Raw genomic sequence first — 20193 nt, 5'->3', positions numbered from 1 at the left:
TGCAGTATAGCTTCGTCAGACATTGCAACCAGTCGCAGGGGCCCTTGTTGTATTACTACACGTGAATGCAGAATAAAAAAAGCCCATGCGCGAGACGGCAGACCAATACACAGTACCAAAACATATAAACTGGCATGTTGACAACAGAGCAAAATTCACGACTGCAGTTTGTGGTCGTCCAAACAAAATCAAAATGGAATTGCAACAATTCGATGATCATTGCGTTATTGATTGCGTCTGACAAATTGAACAATTCCAGAATCAGCCACCGACATTGGAAACTAGTAATAGAATAAGGATGCCGCGACTGTCGCATGAAGAGCTGTGAACTTCTACACTACTATAAACACCGCTTGCACTTAGCTCTATCACCATTTTGTAGGTCACATCTATGAAAACGCTGAATGGTCTCATCACAACTTTTCTACGAAGCAGGGGACGACGTGGTTTCTGTTGGGACTGGAGGGGAATGCTTGATGGCGGACTTCATCAAGTCCACGGGGACAATCTTAAACAGTGGGCACCGTTCCACCACACGAACACAATCTCGCGATAGATATAGTCTCGGTAAGGTGCCAGATAAATAAGAAAAACGATTACGGTTACACAACACAACATACAGAAACTCATTACGTTGATTGACGGTCTATAAAATATCTCGATATCCATTAACATAAATTGTGTAGTAAAGATTTCAAGCTCAACAACTGGGATAGGGTAGCGTCCCGATTAGACATCTATTTTCGAGGTATCGGATTATTTAGCGGAGAGGGTCAAGCATGAAACACAATAGCAAATTGACCCAACGACAATAACACATGAATTGAAGGTCGCAACAGGCCAAAAAATACAAAAAATCACGAGACATCTGACTGCGCCGAAATAGTGAAGTAACAATTTCCACAAAAATTCAGCAAAACAATGAAACAATTATAGCGGAAGGACTAACAGCCGTTCACAACGTAATCTTCCGGGAGTGGACATAATTTCAAAGCAACATTTCTTTGCATGAAGTGGACAGTGATTCGCTAAAGTTCCTAGTCTTGTTTGCATTGGAGACGTTCACTTCAATCGGATTTACGTGCCCTGCGTCTCGGCGATCTTCTGTTCTCGCTAGACAAGAAAATAACAAGAAATATTCAATCGACAATAGTGTAGTGCGATCGGGGTTAGGAAGAGATAAAATTGGTTTGAATCAAATCACCACTTGACTTGACATTATTCGATTATTGTAATATACAAAGGGACAGTAATCAAAACAAAATTCAAAGTGATTTGCAGAGTAAAAAGCATACAAATATAGAGTAATCAGAGAATAAAATAATCATATATCCTAAATGATGTTATAGCATCAGTAGTCACATTGCTTCCACTGGCGGAAATAGCGTCTTTTTAAGTGCTCAAAGGCGGTTGTAGCTTAGCTGAGGATATATATTTGCGTGGCTGGAAAGCCATTCTCAGGGAGTGAAGGTAATTTTAATTACTATTGCAAAAAATAACAAAAAGTTGATACATAACTAAATTACACATGCTGCAGAAAATATTAACGATTCACAGTAGGGAAATGAAGTTGAAAACAAAAGAATTGCTGTATAAAATGTACAAATGTAGATGTAGGTTATATACAGTCACACAACGTGTACGCTAGGGTTGTCAAAAATTTCAAAAATCTTACAAATCCTCCATTGTAATGTCTTATTCTATAAATTATTGATAAAAAACGACACTGAGCCTAAAAGAAACTTACAGGAAGGCCGTTAAGATTTCGTGCAAAGCGTTTGAAAGTAGCTGCCGAAGAATGGGCGTGCCACCGACCATAGAACGGCGAGAAGACTAGTAATCACGAAACCACGGCTCTTGATTGGCTAATCGGTTATGCTTCAATGACCACGACAGCAGCAGCTTGATGATGAGGTGATCAAGGAGTCTGCTACCGGCGGTGATTCTGATACCGCATTGTATGTAGGTTGACTGATAATGACTTAGGATTGTTTAGGGTATGTTGAGGTACGAAATACATGATGTACAAACAACTGCTGCGTCACAAAAACGTCCAAAGCATGACTGCTTTATTGTGAAAGAAACCGCCTTAGCCGATATACCTTGTTTTCAACGAGGGAAAGCATAGGCGCTTATGCAAGTGGCGACGGATTCCTAGTTTCAGAAAGGATCTATCATTATTGAATACAAATATAAAGCTTAACAATGACACTACTTTGTCTGTGTGAGCTTATAGGGCTCAGGTTGTAGTACATAGTTGAAGTTGTGAAAGCTCCAAGGATCGGCCTAATCAGCGGGTTAGCTTGGCACTTATCAGATGCTTTTACATCAAATTGTATTCACTTGCAAGTGTTGTCAAAGACCTTAATGCTGGTGCAGAAAAGAGGTGTAAAAGTAAGCACATACTATGCTGGATATGATATGCCAAAGGCCTTGATAATCGTGCATAAAAGGGGTGCAAGGGAAAGCACAGACAATGCTGCTTAGTGCATAGTATCCAGCATAGTTTTTATATAATATCAAGCATAGTCCGTGCTTACATTTACACCTCGTCTCTGCGGCATCATTAGGGACTTTGAAAACACTTACAAGTGAGAATTCAATTTGCTGTAGACATCTGATAAGTGCCAAGCCTAACCGTCTGATTCAACCGATCCCTAGATCATTCAAAACTTCAACTACGTACTACAACCCGAGCCCAATAAGATCACACAAATTGAAGTGCCATTGTTAGGCTTTATATTTGTATTCAATAATGATATAGCCTTTCTGAAACTAGGAATCCGCCGCCACTTGCATAAGCGCCTATGCTTTCATTCGTTGAAAACAAGGCATATAGGCTACGGCGGTTTCCTACACAATAAAGCAGTCATGCTTTAGACGTTTTTGTGAAGCAGTTGTTGTTTGTACATCATGTATTTCGTACCTCAACATACCCTAAACAATCCTAAGTCAATATCAGTCAACCTACATGCAATGCGGTTTCAGAATCGCCGTCGGTAGCAGACTCCTTGATCACCTCATCATCAAGCTGATGCAGTCGTGGTCATTAAAGCATAGCCGATTAGCCAATCAAGAGCCGTGGTTTCGTGATTACTAGGCTTCTCGCCGTTCTATGGTCGGTGGCACGCCCATTCTTGGGCAGCTACTTTCAAACGCTTTGTACGAAATCTTAACGACCTCCCTGTAAGCTTCTTTTAGGCCCAGTGTCGTTTTTTATCAACAATCTATAGAATAAGACATTACAACGGAAGATTTGTAAGATTTTCCAAATTTTGGACAACCCTAGTGTACGCATTATAATTGCGAGATGAATCTGCAGTGAAGTGATCTGTCTATCATCGAGGCTTACTGCAGCTGTTAGGAGTTATTCGATCTACACTAAATTATTGACTGAAAATTTGTGTCGCGTACGTTTTTCCTGTGACAGGCTCCTCTTCCTCGTCTTCATCCTCATCTTCTAAGTCTTCTTTGGAGGGAGATTTCGCGGCGTCGCCACCAGCCGCCGGTTCATCGTCTTGCGAGCCGGACTGCTCCTTACTGTCCTCCTCCTCTGCCTCCTCTTTGTCATCCTAAATTCAATCGTTAACAATCTGGAATCAGGCACAGATACTAAGGAGTGAAAAATAACAAAATTCGAATTACAAAAACTGGTCGTGACTCGTGATATATGGTGCCAGGGTTGTTCAAAACAACTTTTTATCCCGGATTCCGGGAATTCACCAATCAATTTGTTAGGTTGCCTAAGAAAACACTGCACACCAAATTTGGCTTCATTCAACTGGTGGATGTGAACGTAGAAGTTTAACAAAGATTTTGAATTCATGTTTGCAACTCCAACGCACAGTTTGATAGCATGAAAGGTTAAAGGTCAGGAAAGCCCTAGTGGAACACCGGCTCCGATCCACTGCTCTCGTGGCCGCGCATTTACACAGAAGGAACCAAACATGGTAATTTCGCCATGTCTTGATGACCGCTTATACTAATAAGCTACTTGGGCTTAAAAGCTGCAGAAGCAACATATTTTTATCTGTTTCCGTGTAACATTGTCTTGAAAGCGAACAGAATAAAGTTACAAGCAACTACTGTTACCGCGCATGCGATTTCAAGAGCGTATAATGGTTGATCTTATAACTGTGAAAGATACCCAGCCAGTCAGAACTAGAACTCCTTTTTATCAACTTCCTAATGGAAATCAAGTCCCAGGTTAGTATGAATATTGAATATGGCTCGGACCTCGAAAAGCGACTGTTGGAACTGTATGATAAACGGCAGCGGAAAAATCTTACCTCTTCTTTGTCAGAGTCGTGCGGATCGTCAGGGGTCGGTTCGTCAGTCTTCTTGGGGTCCGATTCGTCAGCTTTGCCTCTGTGTCAAAAGAACAAGTTTTTAGACGCGATTTTTCACACACGAGCAGAAGTAATCTCGCCACAATTGCTGAATGCTTGTGAAAATGTGCGAAGAAATTTGGTGGGACAGATAGAACTGGTATTTCAAAAGGAGGGGGTCACGATTTTGCGAGGAAACTGGGGTTTGACCCGCACCGCCGAAAAAATCTATGGATTCGGCACTGAATCTAATGACACAGTTGCATCACTTAAAATGGTAGATAAGGTAGGTCCCTGATTTCAAAGACTAGTCCAAGTCGTTTCGACACTGTCCTGTCTTTTCATTGTAACGCAGGCTTGTGGTGTATTGAAATGATGAAATTGATAATGCACTGATACTGAACCCACTATGTTTATAATAATCAACAAATAAAATTCTTGCGCCTATTAGTTTCACACACTTACGCGTTAAACGGTACAATATATTTCCTTCAAAATATCCTCACTAAAACCAATTTGATGTGAGAGAGTTTCGAATGTAGCACGAATCAGCCCCGAGGCCCGTTACGGTAAATATGAGTCAAGCCTGGTAAGCATGCATACCGTAAACCGGGGTAACTTTGGACAATTTTAAACATTTCCGCTTTGTATCTTGGAAATGCTAGGGTGTAGAGGAGGCTTCCTCAAGTTTTGTTTTTCAAGGGTCATAGAGCAAAGATTAGAATTACCCAATCCAAAATCTTCATTGTCATAAATAAGTACCTTATTTTTGTAAATTATCCGTGTCCAAAGTTACCCTTGCATGTGGGGTAACTTTGGACAATGTAGTTTTTTGTATGCCTTTACACTCAATTGTTTATGAAACCTTGTAAATGAGGCTTATTTGGTAAGAGTTGATGAGAGCAGTGGCTGAAACTGAAACAAAATAGCATATGTCTGGCCTATTGCATGATTTTTACCTAAACCCCCCTCCCCCCCAAAAAAATTAGGTATTTTATGAAGGCTAATGTCCCCTTATTCATCCCTTATCTCAATTTTCCCTCATGCCTTCAGCAATTGGGACTTATAAATAACATATGGTGATAAGGGGTATCCTACTGGCAGTGTCAGCAATCGACAGCAAACATTAAGCATGTTACCGTGATTTATTGCCGATTTCAAATATATTACTGTTCTTGAGAAGATACATTTTTCCTTTCCTATGTCCTCTGATGGATATATTTGTCGTAATTTACGATATCCCATATTCAGCAGGCGCATCTGTAGGAGTATGTGATAAGTTTTTGAAGTAGCTTACACCCAATTACAATCTCTCACCTCATTGCCTACCCATTTTTTCATATTTTGGCAAACTCTTAATTAATTAACCTTCTAATTCCATTTTGAGAAGCCATCAGGCCCGTCATAAGGAAAATAGTTGACGATACACTTTGACACAGATGAAGCAGCCACTTTCCAGAGCTCTAAATATCACATTTTTCACTGTCCAAAGTTACCCCGTTCTGATAAAATTTGACGGGGTAACTTTGGACATCACATTTTCTTGTATTGATCCAAGGGTTAGCCCACTGAAATTTTTGCCATGGATTAAGACTACTTAGAGGTATCTGCTGCCAAGTTTTGAATCTATGAATCCCATGCTATCTATGTTTGGTTGTAAGAAGTTTATTGGACATCAATTTTGATGAAATTGACCCCCTCCATTAATTTATCAATGTTAAGTCAAGTTTATCTGGTAGTGAAATGAATCCGCCTTTTATTGAGACTACTTGTGGTACTGTTGCCTCATGAAAAAGAATTGGACATCCAGCGGCAGCCCTTTTCCATCAATAACCATTCAAATCTTTTACTGCTTAGTGTCCAAAGTTACCCTCAAGTCCAAAGCACGGTACATTCATCTCACCCTCTGCAGCAGCATATGTAGAAGAGAATGAGAGGCAGAGCCACAACGGCCACATACACCGCCCAAAGCCACGGTCTTTCGGTCGGCGCGTCCATAATAGTTTGGACGACTCCAGGCTGAAAGAAGCTAACAGCGTCAAGTAAAGATCGGCGATCACAAAATGGGCTTGGACAAGACACGAAATCTCGCAAGTGTACTGCAATCGCTATATCCACCTTCAACTTGAGTCTGAATTAGTTTTACCACTTCGTTATTACCATTTTGATACGAGTTTCATGAGTGCACCTGAGCAAGTGAGCATCGCTTTACGTTCAAGAATTCCGACACCAAAGCTTACCTATTGACTAATTCGAAAAGATTTAGCATTTTGCAAATCATTTTCAAAATCTGCACAACGTTCAACCGAAAGAATAACCCAGCTAACTGAAAGTCCGCACAGCATGTGAACAACATTTTAACCGTACCATTTCCCTTTGAGAAACACTCAACTCGAGGGAATCAATTCAATGCAGCACAGAATCGAATATCACCAAGAGTGCAGACTCCAATATATATGGAAGGACTTTTTCAACCTAAATAGCAAGGTCATATCTGTATGTGTATCACAGTTAAAGTAAAGTAAAGGAAAGGACGTAGTTTGTTTTTGTCTTTGATGTTTTGGCGGCATATACACCGATTCATGATAGACATACACACGATCTGTGCATATCGATACCATGACTTCATGATGTGCATATGCCGCTGGACAAGGAAGGTGCAGATATAGCCTTGTACGGCTTTCCAAGTCTTGCACCACCCCTCCACGCTATCCCAGTAATGCATGAGCGCCCAGCAGGGAAGTAATGGATACCAGTGGTAAAAATCAGGCGTAAGTCGTGAATAAACCTTGCAAATTCATTCCCTCATGCACTCTGTATACTGTATAGCCTACACCTACAACTTCGATATTTTAGGACAAACCTCGGATTTCAACAATTAGGCCTAATGAATATTTTAAAAGTCTGGGTTTTATAGTTGCAGTAGAAAAAATGGATTGTTATGGTTGCACTTTTAGTACTGACACTGTGTGATTGAGACCGTTCAACCGACTATACTACTGCACAAATAACAGATCCACCGGATTACAACATGCGCCTTGACCCTAACCTCCTCCCAGACACTACCACACAGCACCCTTATCGAGTCACCTTTTTATTTTTCTGCGCTCTCTTCGCAGCCCTTTTCAACATTTTGGCTCGTTTTATAGACTGCAACAGTCGAGAGGGCAACGATAAACAAATTCACTTCAGGGTGTAGAGTAAAGACGAATGATAGATTTACTCATTTTACTGCAATCTCAAGTCTAATATTGTACAGATCCTTGTTTGTATTGTTGTGACAATTGATCATCTGCTGCAGGAACTTTCCAAAAATTGAGCTGAAATTTGGCCTTCAATTCATTTTACATTCATTGCAAAAAATTTTTGTGTGCCTCTTAACAAGAGTTGACAACTCAACTCGATGACACACATAAAAACAGATTCAAATGGAAAAAATATACCGTAGAAAAGTATCTATGTGAGAAATCGAGTTAATTAATTATTCTGTAATGAATGTAGTCTTGAAAGCAATATTCGAGTTGAGTACCTACAGTCACCTATTCAAGTATTTGAAGAAAACTCAAGTTAGATTCTGAGTCATAGCAACGCCGCCTCCGGCGCCTCACCATCCAAAGGACTGGAATTTGTCAGGAGCACCCGCGCCAACGCTGACATGCTACAGATTTTTAAAACAAGTCTTTGTATTCGCCCCGTACATCAGTGCATAAGGTATAAAATGAAACCGGTCGGAGCGTCACTCCGACCAGAAGTTGGATATCTTATTAAGTTTTTAGAGACGGTTATATCGAACTAACGCAAATCGGCCGAGTCCAACCATCGACTCTAAGCGAAGAAGCCTTATTGATGGATATCAGCAGAGCGAGAGAACATAGTGATCCCATGATGTGAAATTATATGATACATAACATAAACATAATCAAGAGTAAGCGTTGAGCGTCAGAAAATGAAATCAACACATACAAATTAGACTCGTTAATACCAAATTGTGTTTTTACCTCATTCCTCGCACGCACTGCCTTTTTCAGCTTCCAAGTTTGAGAAGCGTAGTCGTCGGCAACCGCTTTGTCGTCGGTGATGATGAAATTGTCGAACATGATGTCACTGCTCATCGACCACAATTCCAAACCGATCGCACCCTGACAATTAAGATTTCGTTACCTCGCATATTACAATTGTAGCAACAAAACATGTGAATAACATCTGTGAAAAAAGAACCACTCGCTCGAATTGAAGGCAATCGAGGTTTCAAGTCACTTAAGTCCGGACTATTTACGACAGAAAGACTGAAATACTATATGGTCAAGCAATGAAACTCACGATTGGAGTCATTTTGTAAGGTTCAAGATCTTCGAAGAATTCGGGATTGGGGATTTTCCTCGGCTTCCAAATGCCTTTGTACGCGGGATTGGCGATCATCGGCGCCCTCCACTTGCCCTTGTATTCCGGGTTTGCGATGCTCGGCGGTTCCCACGTTCCGCATCCTGGCGCCTCGCTGCACTTCGGATTCTCCACCTGCGACAGCATAATTGCACTTTCCCAAGAAAAAATCGACACACCAATAACTTTTCATTCAGGTTCGCACCAGGGTTGCAATTAGTCAAGTCATGACTCGCTCAATTTCTTAAAAATGGACGTGACTAGAGACAATTTGTGTATTGAGGTAATTGCGCATGACTCGACACATTCAACATGACTTATTCAAGCGTGGATAAATGAATATGACCAGAAACTGTCTTTTATCTGTTGAAACAAATATGGTAAGAGTGAGAAATATGAGTATATTATGAATCAAGGCCTTTGATATCACCCAGACATTGTCAAAGAGTTGAACCCGACTCGATAGGCTACTGAACACTATGACTTGGACTCAGACTCGAGTCCATTGAAATTGACTCGAGTAAAAACTATAAATGTCAAATTGATTTATGACTCGGAACCTTGCGACGTGGTTACAACCCTGTCTTGCATAAAAAACATTGGCAAATAAACAGCAATTTGCTTAAATTTGTACTTTCAACAAATATAGTGACCGTCAACAACTATGGAGACAATTTAAAAAAACTTCATACAGCAGTCTTTCGGATTTATGTCAATATGAATATATTACAGCATTCGACTGTATAATGAGGTACTGTACCTCCAAGAGCCTCTTTAAATGAAAATATTGCTTTATTGCACGACCAAAATCAATATTCTCCATTTGTTAACCCCACCTACAACAATAAAACTTGGCTACAATGTTGCTACATGAAAGTCGTTTCTAACAACGTACTTTTTCCTCGCTTGACACATCAACGTTAAAATCAATGTAGCGGAAAATTGTCACACTGCCAGAAAAATGAAGTTGCTCGAGTTTCCTAGTAATCATTACAACCGTGTGCATCGAGCAGATTTTAGGATGCAAAGCCACACACCTTTGGCGGTTCCCATTCCCCGTCCATATCATCATCCCAGTCCTCGGGTCTTTCCGCGTCGGGATCGTCAACGTAGAGGGGCTCATCTTCCAACCAGCCCTCGGGCATCTCCGCGTCTGGATCGGGGATCTTGGCAGGTGCTTCTTCGTCCCTGGTTCAGAAGATAACGGAAGAACGTTAGATAAGGTGCAAAGAGATGAGGAAAGTGTTCATATCGGCCAAAGGTCCCACACAAGTGCGGAATGATACACTCGTTGGGGGAAATTTGGCATATACGAGTGATGCATATATGATAGCATATTACAGCGGTCCCTAACCAGGGGGGTTCGCTGAGCCAGTGTTAGGGGTTCACTCGAGATCAAGACACAAAATCAACTCATACAGCAGAAATCGCACTGATTTGCAGGAAATATTCATTATCATCTGTTTTGCATGAAAACAGTTGTGAATGGACAGTTCATTTTGTGCGTCAGCATGTCAGCATTCTATAGCAATATATCAGTATCAGATATTAGGGATGGTGTGAACCTCTGAAAGGTTCTGTGTGAACACGAACGTGAACCTCATGACGTCACGTAACGTCATATTGCTAATTCTAACCCTACATTTCAGTGAAGTGATAGCCTATATGAATGCACACGATACCTAGCGACGATTCGGGCCACGTAATGTCACTATGCTGAAGTACATATTGGCGTTTTGAACGTCGCCAAATGTCTTAACTGGGGCAATCAAATGATATAATAATCCCATCTTCCGTCGCTTTGCCTACAATTTCGACAAGAACTTGCAAGGGAATATAAGCTTACGCAGTAACGGTCTAGGCCAGACTGGAAAATGTATTCGGCGTCTGAGTATGGCGACGTTGATATTGAGCAGAGTGTCAAACGGCGGGTTTCTATACTTGCTGCCGATAGTACCCCTTGAAGTTCTACAGCAGTAGCCAACACCCCAATCGCACAGATTTTCTTTTTATGATACAATAAACATATGAAGGCGCGATTGACCCCGTACACTTACTAGAATTTTGACATCTGACAACGATATCAATTCCATAGATTGATTTAAAAAGCCTTCATCGCTGACTACATGTAGCGTATTTCGCTCTTGATGTTATGTCATTGCGGGACAAGCTCACAGCAGAGAATCATGAAATATTCACTAACGGAGATCTGTATATTTCGAGCAAACTTTTATAACAAAGAAAGCAAAATATTTTGTGATTCTCAAGGTGCTCGTTTAGTGCCATGAATAGAGCGGTACGCAGTTGAAATGCAATATATTTCAAACAAAGACGTTATATTGAATTCAAAATTGTAGTGTATAAAAAGGTTCACAGTGCAGAACCTTCCAAGGTTCGTTTGTGAACGTGAACCTCTAAATATGTGAGGTTCACACACAGAACGCGAACGTGAACCTCACGTTCACACCATCCCTATCAGATATGCAATTCGGGAGATTTTCGTTTTTGTGACCAAGCAAAAATCTTGGATTCGCCAAAGACTTGCAGATAAGAATAGGCGTTAGCCAGGTTGAAACTGCTGTAGAAAGTAGAGCATGCACTGCACTCTCAAAAGTGAAGTTTGTGCGAAAAATTCGAATTCGACACGCAGGTAATTACGGCATCTGCAAAATGGCATCACAAAATCCCACCAGTCGTCGGGCTTCGTCGCGTCTGGGTCCGCGATTTTCTCTCTCTCGTCCCAATCTTCCGGTTTCTTGTCGTCCTTGTCTTCGATTTCCTTTGGCGGATTGACGGCGGGTCTGAAAATAACCATTGCTATCCATTAAAAAGCAGCTGTAATGTGCTGTACTAGAGTTCAAAACTATTTAGAAACCAAATACTGTGCCTGTAGTGTTACGATTACGACAGAGCACAACAATTCGAGTACACAGATCAGAGTAGCACTTTCATTAAAACGATTCGAGTCGAGCAGTGGCTTCAACATACAAGTCCTTGTGACTGAGGATGATTCACCAGCAGGAATCAAATTTCTTGTCGTGTTGTAGTAAAAGTAAAACTTTTCGTCAAGAATCAAAAATATACACCATCACATTAAGAGTAACATTGTATCAGCGAAAAAAATAGCTTCAATACGTAATTCCTGCCGTCAAAGCCTTTAAATCAGAGGTCTCAAACACGCGGCCCGCCAGATCATTTTGTGCGGCCAGCGACACCATTTTAGATTTTCAATAATTTTTCAGTATATAACTGCCACATATATCTTTTCAAGTTTCGAAGTAAAAATTCGCTCTTAAATTGCTCCGAAAGCCTGAAACTATTCGTCAAACTTCACTGTCCGCGCCCATGCAGTAGAAGATTCACTATTTCGTCACATTTCGAATTCATGATCATAGACCCTGACCCTTAGACGATAGTCGTTTACAGCACTATGCTTAGACGATTCGTGACTGAAATTTGTGAGCTAGACTTGGACGCGACCTTTATTCGAATTACTCGGACTCGGGCTGACTCGATGGTCAAATGAAAATGACCCGAGTGGACACGGAGTCATGGAAATAGTAATATATCAATTATCTCTGTTAAATTCACAATATTCATAGTAGCTGCCAAAATTATATAACGTGATAGTTTTTATGATCACATTATATATTTTTCCGCTCACATGGCGTCTATATCTTATAAGTAATATGTATCAAGTACAACAACACTACTATTCCAATAGTTATAAATATGATTTTTTTCATGCCAGACCTAAATTGATAGCCTACAAGAGTAAATCACATTTTTATGATGTGTGTTGTGTGTCAGTCTGCTGTATCGGCTCACTTTCAATAGGACAATTTAATCCCTTCAACCAAGGCCTATTAGGAAAGATATGGAATACCCTTATTGATGCTGCGGCCCGCGGCGTCGTCAAAAACCAGAAAATTGGCCCGCGAGCACATTTGAGTTTGAGACCTCTGCTTTAAATCTACATTGGCCGTAACTCCGCATTTAAAAAAAAACATGCTGCATAAGGCTACGGGTATTCACGGCACAATATTTCTGTCAAGCAGACCCTCACAATGGTGCTACGAAATAGTCTTGGTTCAGAAATACAAAGTTATTTTGGAGGACACACAACTGGCATTATTTTTCTTGCGGCAGCAAAAGACATGACTCAATTTTGCCCAGACCAATCGGGGCGAACTGCCAAAGAGACAATATCATACACAGCATCACAGAAACGGAAAAACAATAGCAAACATACGTCATATCCTCAAGCAGGCTTCCGCTGTTCACTTCTTTCTGATCGATATAGATCTGGAACGAGTTGTCCGGCGACACGACCAAGGTATAGAGATGGAATCCCTTGTCCGTGTACGGTCCCTTCAGGTCTGAGGTGGTCTTTTTGGCATGCTTCTCTTCATATTTGCCGGTAATGGGATTTTTGTGTTGGAAGATGAAATGGAGCTGTGAACGAAATGAGGATCGATCAATCTCATTTCCTGCTTCCCAAAGCAAGGTAATATCTGACACTGGTGTCACAGGGAAATAAAATACAATCATCAGTTCAACACATCTGTACTACCCATCATAGTTGTTTGCGGTTTGAACCAATAATTTGATCTCTTTACTGTTCTGCTTCTACACTTATGATTGAAGCACTATTATAATCTTGTACTACCCGGAGAGACTTTATTCTGTTCCCTTGTATGTACCACAAAATTTCAGAAGCCACCGACTAAAAAAAGGTCCCCACGTTGTGGCTCAGTCTTGATCTAGGCCAGGGGTCACCAACCTGGTACCCGCGGGCCCCAGGTAGCCCGCGAGGACCAGATGAGTAGCCCGCGAGCCTGTTCTAAATATAGATCGAATAGCAGCATTTGCCAATATTCGTCAGATTATTACCAGTGAGCTTTTAAATATATAAATTGAGTGATTTAGCTATTCTTGTTTAAATCACACTATAACACGTGACTTAGAAATTACAATGCATATATATATATATAAACACTTAAAATGATGATATCAAGTATCCTAAATTACAATTAGTAATATACCAACATGTAATAGAATAACAAGATATCGAAGACGTAGAATACGGCGTACTGCCCATACAAGCGATATGACGGCATGCCATCCACAGTCTTCTTGAAACGGTGGGGGGTTCCGTCATGGTAGCTCGACGTCCAGGACAATACCAAAGTAGTAAACAACATTACTATCCGGTTGCAGATAGCGGTGAAGTACTAGCAGATGCAGTATGCCCATTACGTATTGCATCTTTTGACACAGCTTGTCTCTCTTACACTCAACCCATTTTTAACTTTCTTTTATCGATGCTGCTGTCAGGCATAATGAAATCTGTCATGTCTGGATGCTGAACAGTTAGAGATTGAAATTGCACCACTGCAGTTGTTGCATAATTTATATAAACATGCTGCGAAGTAATTCGTGATTTCTGAAAAAGTGTTAGTGGCCAGCTAGTTGAAATGAGATGTTTTGATTTAAAAGACTCTCCTAGAAGTCTTACCGCTATGCAATTCCTGCCCAGTGCTATGAATATCAAAGCGGAAATTCCGTCTGGAACGGGTAAACGGCGGGAATAAATGGTAGCCTGTCGCTTCAATCAGCACCCAAAAGTAGCCCTTGGTTGCAAAAAGGTTGGTGACCCCTGATCTAGGCTATTATATGTCTAAAACGCTACTTGATGACTAAAACAATAGAAGGTCATCACATAACAGCTCAACTCTATTTAGGATATTTCGTGCTTAAAATAACCTAACTAATGACTAGGCAGACTGGTCACTGGTCAGTCCCACTCACAGCAGCATCATTGCCCTAATACAATCTGGTTTTGTAGTTTCTTGATGAAATGATACATTGACATATCCAGGACCCACTAAACCCAAGGGATCCATGGACCCCAATCTAAGAACTCATAGTTTAGTAAACAAATGCATCTGGCACGTCTCGAATCTAACGCAGATGGCTACAAGATCAATAAGAGAAACATCAGTGACATGGAGGCCTTCAAGTTAATTATTCAAATCTCCAGTATATGGAAGCATCAGTATTATTCTCGGATGAGTGCATTGAGTGCTAACCCAATTGAAATGCTTGCATGCGCTATCACTAGTACAGTAGTTGAAGAGGGTCTCGAGAAGACATCCCAGTATAATGAAAATGATCAATCAAAACTGGATACACCAACTTGCTCATCATGTAATTATCTCCTGGAACTATCTCATGAATAATAATTAGAAGTGCAACAAAGAAATTACAGCTCTCATAAATAATAATAATAAAGTCCAATAAAATAGATGACATGGGGATTTGAGATAGGAATGCCCTCTAGTAACAACTGCATAGACAAGGGAAAGTGAATTCAGTTATTGATCAATGATTTATCGTCTATTCTGTTGTTATTAGTTCTTTCAGAAGACTTGTCTCCATGTTTCAATACAATATAGGCAATTATTTATCCCCTGAACAGACCCACCTTATAATCTTCCCCGCATTTGTCAGGCCCGAACATAATAGTGTATTGCGTCCTGTCATTGAAGGTCCTCTGTAAAAATAAGGCTATGAATGTCATTTGTCCGGAACAACATACCACAAAGATTTACCAGATTAAGATCCTTGGTATTGGAGAGCAATTTCACATAACCTCCCCCACATTCAATACCGTCTTGGAAGTTCACTTCGTACTGCATCACAAACGGCTTGCCGTCGAATTCAAAAGGCTTTGGTACTTCCACAGAGATTGCATTGTGACTGTAACAAGAAATGATAATAGGCGTGTATGTTTTTGAAACTAACTGTACTTCTGTAACTGAAATGCAACACGGCAATTTCTAAAGATCAATTTAGCCACCAAATCTGAGCCTGAACTGTTTCTAAGAATATCACTGAGAACAATCTTACAACTAAAGATTATTAGGACTGAAGCCCTATAATTCCATGATCCCATAAATACTACAATACCATTCAAAACACATGATTGGGTTCAAACGGCATTGATTAAAGGCTTACGCTGCTATGACCCAACAGTAACGGACAGGCAACACCACATGCATGAATGATTCTTTTCTAGGACATGTCAGTTAATAAGGCTAACCGATGTTTATTTTGTAGCCATTAAATAATCTATTTTACAGACCCCAACTGCTCAAGCAAGTTCCATCTGCTCCATAGGAGGCAGCTGCTATGCCCACAGAAAAAGAGTGTGGCATTCTATTCTAACCTTACCAGAATACATTACAGGTTACATAATAAATGGAAAGCACTGCCTTACCGAGCTTTATCTTTCAAGAGAAGGCCCAGATCCCCATCAAGCAACGTTTGAATAGGCTTGGTGACCTCCCACCGTCCGTTGTATTTAGAAATCGCGTCGTCAACACCATCTTTTTTAGCCTCTGATATTTTCCAGCTATAGAAACAGCACAACACAAGAAATTTAGAGCAATAGAACTTCAAAAGGCAATCATTTCACGGTAGAAAAAGCAGCTTATTGAGGCACATTTCAGGCACTTGATATCCAACAGTAAAGTCAACAATGAGTTGCGCAATCAATTATATATATCTGTTTTGAACATAGGCGCCGAACGCTAATTTTCCTTAGGCATGCGAGTTCGATGACGTCACAAAGGAATGACGTCATCATTCGACGGAATTGATAATTAGGGATAATATAGCATCAATTCATGAGGGTTAAGTGCCTGCATAAATGCCGATTATGCAATATCTGCGTGTTAACAAGCTTGCGCGTGTGATAAGCTTGTCAACGAGTCCGGAAGTGCTGTCAATTAGCGAGTCCCTGATCGCTAGCGAACAATTAAATACGCCGCTTATCAACGCGTATTACGTAACCCCGGCGATGATTTGCGCTAGGCAAAATGTCAGAGTTTTTATGGAATCTGTTCTATAATGGCACCGATTTCAGGTTGTTCAAACCTTTCCCGTCTTCAACAACTCAAGCCTTGACAGTTGACACACATCTTCTGATGTTTATGTTTAGGTATTAGCGGGATTCACTTACGCATGCACGGCGCACTCACAATCGCACATGTCTGCGGACATTCGATGTCATTCAGGTCAGCGATGTCGCTTTTTAATTACAATCGCTAACCAACAAACACCTAACGGCATTGTCACCAAGCCATCGAAAGATTGGAGCTAACGCATGCTAGGCTCTAGACGCGATAGTTGGCCAGCGATGATATCTTTCCTACCAGGCCTGTTGCAGATGCAATTGTGTAGGCAAGCGATAATATCGAGCGCGCCAATGCAGATGCGAATGTGCAGGCAACGATGGCACCGGGCCTACTGCTGATGTGATTGTTCATCATGCTCAAGCGAGTGAACCTAGGCTTGTAGCAGACGCGATAAAGCAGGCAAGCGTCCCAAGCGATGATTGCCGAACGCACGGCAATCAATGACACAATTTCGCGCGATCGCATCGCGTTACATTGTGCACAGACAAATCTCGTTAATTGGCAAAGCGCTTGTCGCTAATTGGCCGCGCGCAACGGGTTACCTCGCTCACATAAGCGGTAGCAGGTAATGTCGTAAACGGAAATACATTGCGATTCGTTCTAAATAACACAATCAGAGATTATGCCGATTCATGCCAAACCGAATTCTAGGCATGCCGCATGCCTAAGAAAATGTCTAGGCATGCCTGGCATGCCTTGCATGCCCAGGTTCGGCGCCTATGGTTTTGAAGGTAACCTAAGGGTTTCACTATTATCGCTATACACGGAATACTGCCATCACGAAAAGCAGATGTGCTTTCAATCTTCACTCTAGTGCCTAATCAATAACAGAGGGGGAACCAACAATACAGTTCTGCCACGCAGATCAACTAGTATTGATTACATATTGGAAATTGGCATTGATGGAACTGCAGCAAAATCCAGATGCTACAAAATATTGGACAGAACGTGATGCCAGAGACTGCGTATTTAAAATTGAGTCTTCCAAGTAGCCCTACCCTTTCAAGGCTTCTGGTGTGTCGAAAGGTTCGGCAAAATTAACGGATCCAGTCACTTTTGGAGTTTCGTATGACATTGTCTGGAATAAGAACAATTGTTCAGTCAATATCGAGACATGGATTGCACAAGCATATACTCCCATCGCACTAGAAGCATACTGAAAACCAGAGGTAACAAATTGATGCAAAATATCCAACTGCTCGCGATCTGGCCAAATAGGCTATATATACCCAATACCGAGGCCATTTTGTAGTGAGAATTCCAGAAAAATTCAATTCAGGCTTCTCATTAATCATCCCGCCGACATAATCTTGTTAGCCAGTTGGATTTACGTTCATTGATGATTCATTGCCCTGAGCAATTACCAAAATTTACAGATCAGCATTGCAGTGAAATTCAAGAGTGGTATTATGAGATGGTGGAATTAATTCATAATTGTTAGGCTTAGGCAGTCCAGGGTAAATTATAAATAACTACAACAGCAACCCTAACCAAGGTAATTTCAGTCATTTAGTCAATCAAATGATGAATGAACCCAGCTTTAAGCTGTCATCTATTTTGAGCTCGAGCATAAACGCAAATATTCAATAGTTCATGAATCAAGAATATTTTCAAACTTCAATTGATGGCTTAGACACAGATTTCCGGTCCCATTACACAAGTTATATATGCATAATTCATTCTAATAGTAAGTAGGCCCATCTCAAGTTTTTAATCAGAATGTACAATCTTCATTCAAAAAATGCGCATTTAGCAACTGGTATTGCATTACATTAATGTTGGTCATGCGCATTTCTATCAAGTAAATGAAGCAGCATGCAACCAATAAGGCTGATAGATCTTTGAGCAAATATGATTAGGAACTGGAATAATCTCAAATTTGTTCATCATTCATTATTCGCGGTTATTATCTTCGTAAAATTCAATTCACATATATTCCACACCGGAAAAGTACAACAAAATTACAACAGATCAGTATTCAGTAATAAGCTTATCTTATTATGAATGCACTGTCTCCATGACCTAAATCTGTATAATTAACCATGGGTCATAGGCATCGGCACATTCAGTCATCAATAGTGCATACAAATTTGCCGGGTTGGAATCCTGGTACGTTAAGCGCAATATATTTGGTGTGCCAAGACGCTTTTCTGCGTCACACCTGTGTGTAATCAGTAGAATCTTTGGTGTGCACGAGACACCGATTCCATATTGGCAAATTTGTTACGGCATAGGCTATGTTCATGTGTATATAGATGTTAACAGGAGAAAGATTATTTGATCCTTATTGCATTGGCATTTGCATAGATTCAACCCGATTAATCTACATTAGAATCTAGAAAATTGCCCATTTTCAAAATATCACTATACTCTCCGCTTTTTAGTTTCATTTCTCTCGGATGGCTACGCGCCCGGCCTGAATCAAATAAGATATTTGTTATCAGGAACCATGCTACCGTGATCTAGTATTTGCAATTTGATTTTCCACCTCTATATTACAACGATAGAATAGAACTAACAGTGGGAGCGGATTCTTCAACGCTTTCTTCAAAGTCTTCCTCATCTTCCACTTCAGCTTCATCCTCATCTTCGTCTTGAGATGAAACAAAACTGCAGCTGGACAGAAGAAGCAAAAACACCGCCCCAAATTTGAGTAACTTTAACATAATGAGTTATTTCTCATAAAGAGAAAAATTTGAACAACACCTAGAACCTTCAAGAAAAAAGTTTTCAAGGGTTAATTCAAGACAGAACGCTGTGATAACTGCCAAGCAGAGAAAATATTCTGATTTTACCTTTACCAAAGAAGATTAGAACTGAGAATTATATCTACACAGTCGGTTTACAATTATATTATAAGTATACAATTACCGAATTTGTTAGAACTTGGAATTTGAAATCACGTTCATTCTCAGAAGTCAGAAGCATGGGAGTGGCATTCGTTTTCACCAGAAGTTCAAGTCTGATGCCAATTGCTCACGAACATTGGAAAATATATTCAACCAGCCTAGAGCATTGCATACCGATACCGCGCATCACTAGGCTATATATTTAGCTTATAACTTCGGTCCAGCCTCCAGCGTCGCAACTCGTCACGAGAATTAAAAGTAAGCTGAACTAAAACTGCGTTAAAGTCATTCAGTAAGAAAATACATATAGCTTAAATACGTATATAGTATATAACTGATAAACCGGCGTCATGGCAAACTTGCATTCATCATATATTAGATACCTCAAACTGATACCGTTATTTCCTAATCGGCTTCATTTTTCGAACACGAGTTTCCTGTGTGGCCGTAATCATTCATGCATTGTATTTGCTTTCCGCACCACTAACGTTTCCTGCGTGTGAGATTGTGAATGGTCGGCTACCGTTTCGAACATCACAGGTTATTTGTTTACTCCATGCCGATAAGTGCGATGTGCATTGTGCGTCCACTATTAGCGGCAGTGTTGCCCCTCTAGGTTGCTGGAAAAACACTAGATTATGTCGTGAAAAAACA

At 40.6% G+C, this 20193-nt stretch overlaps 1 protein-coding gene across 2 annotated transcripts; it reads right to left on the bottom strand.

The window, feature by feature from the left end:
* Nucleotides 1–34: 34 nt before the first annotated feature.
* On the bottom strand, nt 35–19403 carry LOC145439518 (calnexin-like). Of its 2 annotated transcripts, XM_080317002.1 has the most exons (14): nt 19210–19403; nt 17689–17768; nt 15991–16125; nt 15323–15470; nt 15196–15264; nt 12961–13163; nt 11399–11509; nt 9746–9896; nt 8649–8843; nt 8327–8467; nt 6232–6347; nt 4290–4368; nt 3415–3572; nt 35–1113 (listed from the first exon to the last, which is right to left on the bottom strand). In XM_080317002.1, the coding sequence occupies exons 1-14, from the start codon at nt 19354–19356 to the stop codon at nt 1068–1070; spliced, it is 1779 nt and encodes a 592-aa protein (XP_080173128.1). In that variant the 5' UTR covers nt 19357–19403; the 3' UTR covers nt 35–1067. The 2 variants fall into 2 exon arrangements, with proteins under 2 accessions (XP_080173128.1, XP_080173129.1); XM_080317003.1 differs by lacking the exons at nt 35–1113; nt 3415–3572; nt 4290–4368 and having other exon boundaries at nt 6257–7478.
* Between the last annotated feature and the right edge of the window lie 790 nt (nt 19404–20193).

The sequence above is a fragment of the Botryllus schlosseri genome, chromosome 5 (genome assembly GCF_051294905.1).
Source record: "Botryllus schlosseri isolate E-star chromosome 5, Bs_hap1, whole genome shotgun sequence".
NCBI classification, from domain to species: Eukaryota; Metazoa; Chordata; class Ascidiacea; order Stolidobranchia; family Styelidae; genus Botryllus; species Botryllus schlosseri.
This window is presented reverse-complemented; position numbering and strand designations above follow the sequence as displayed.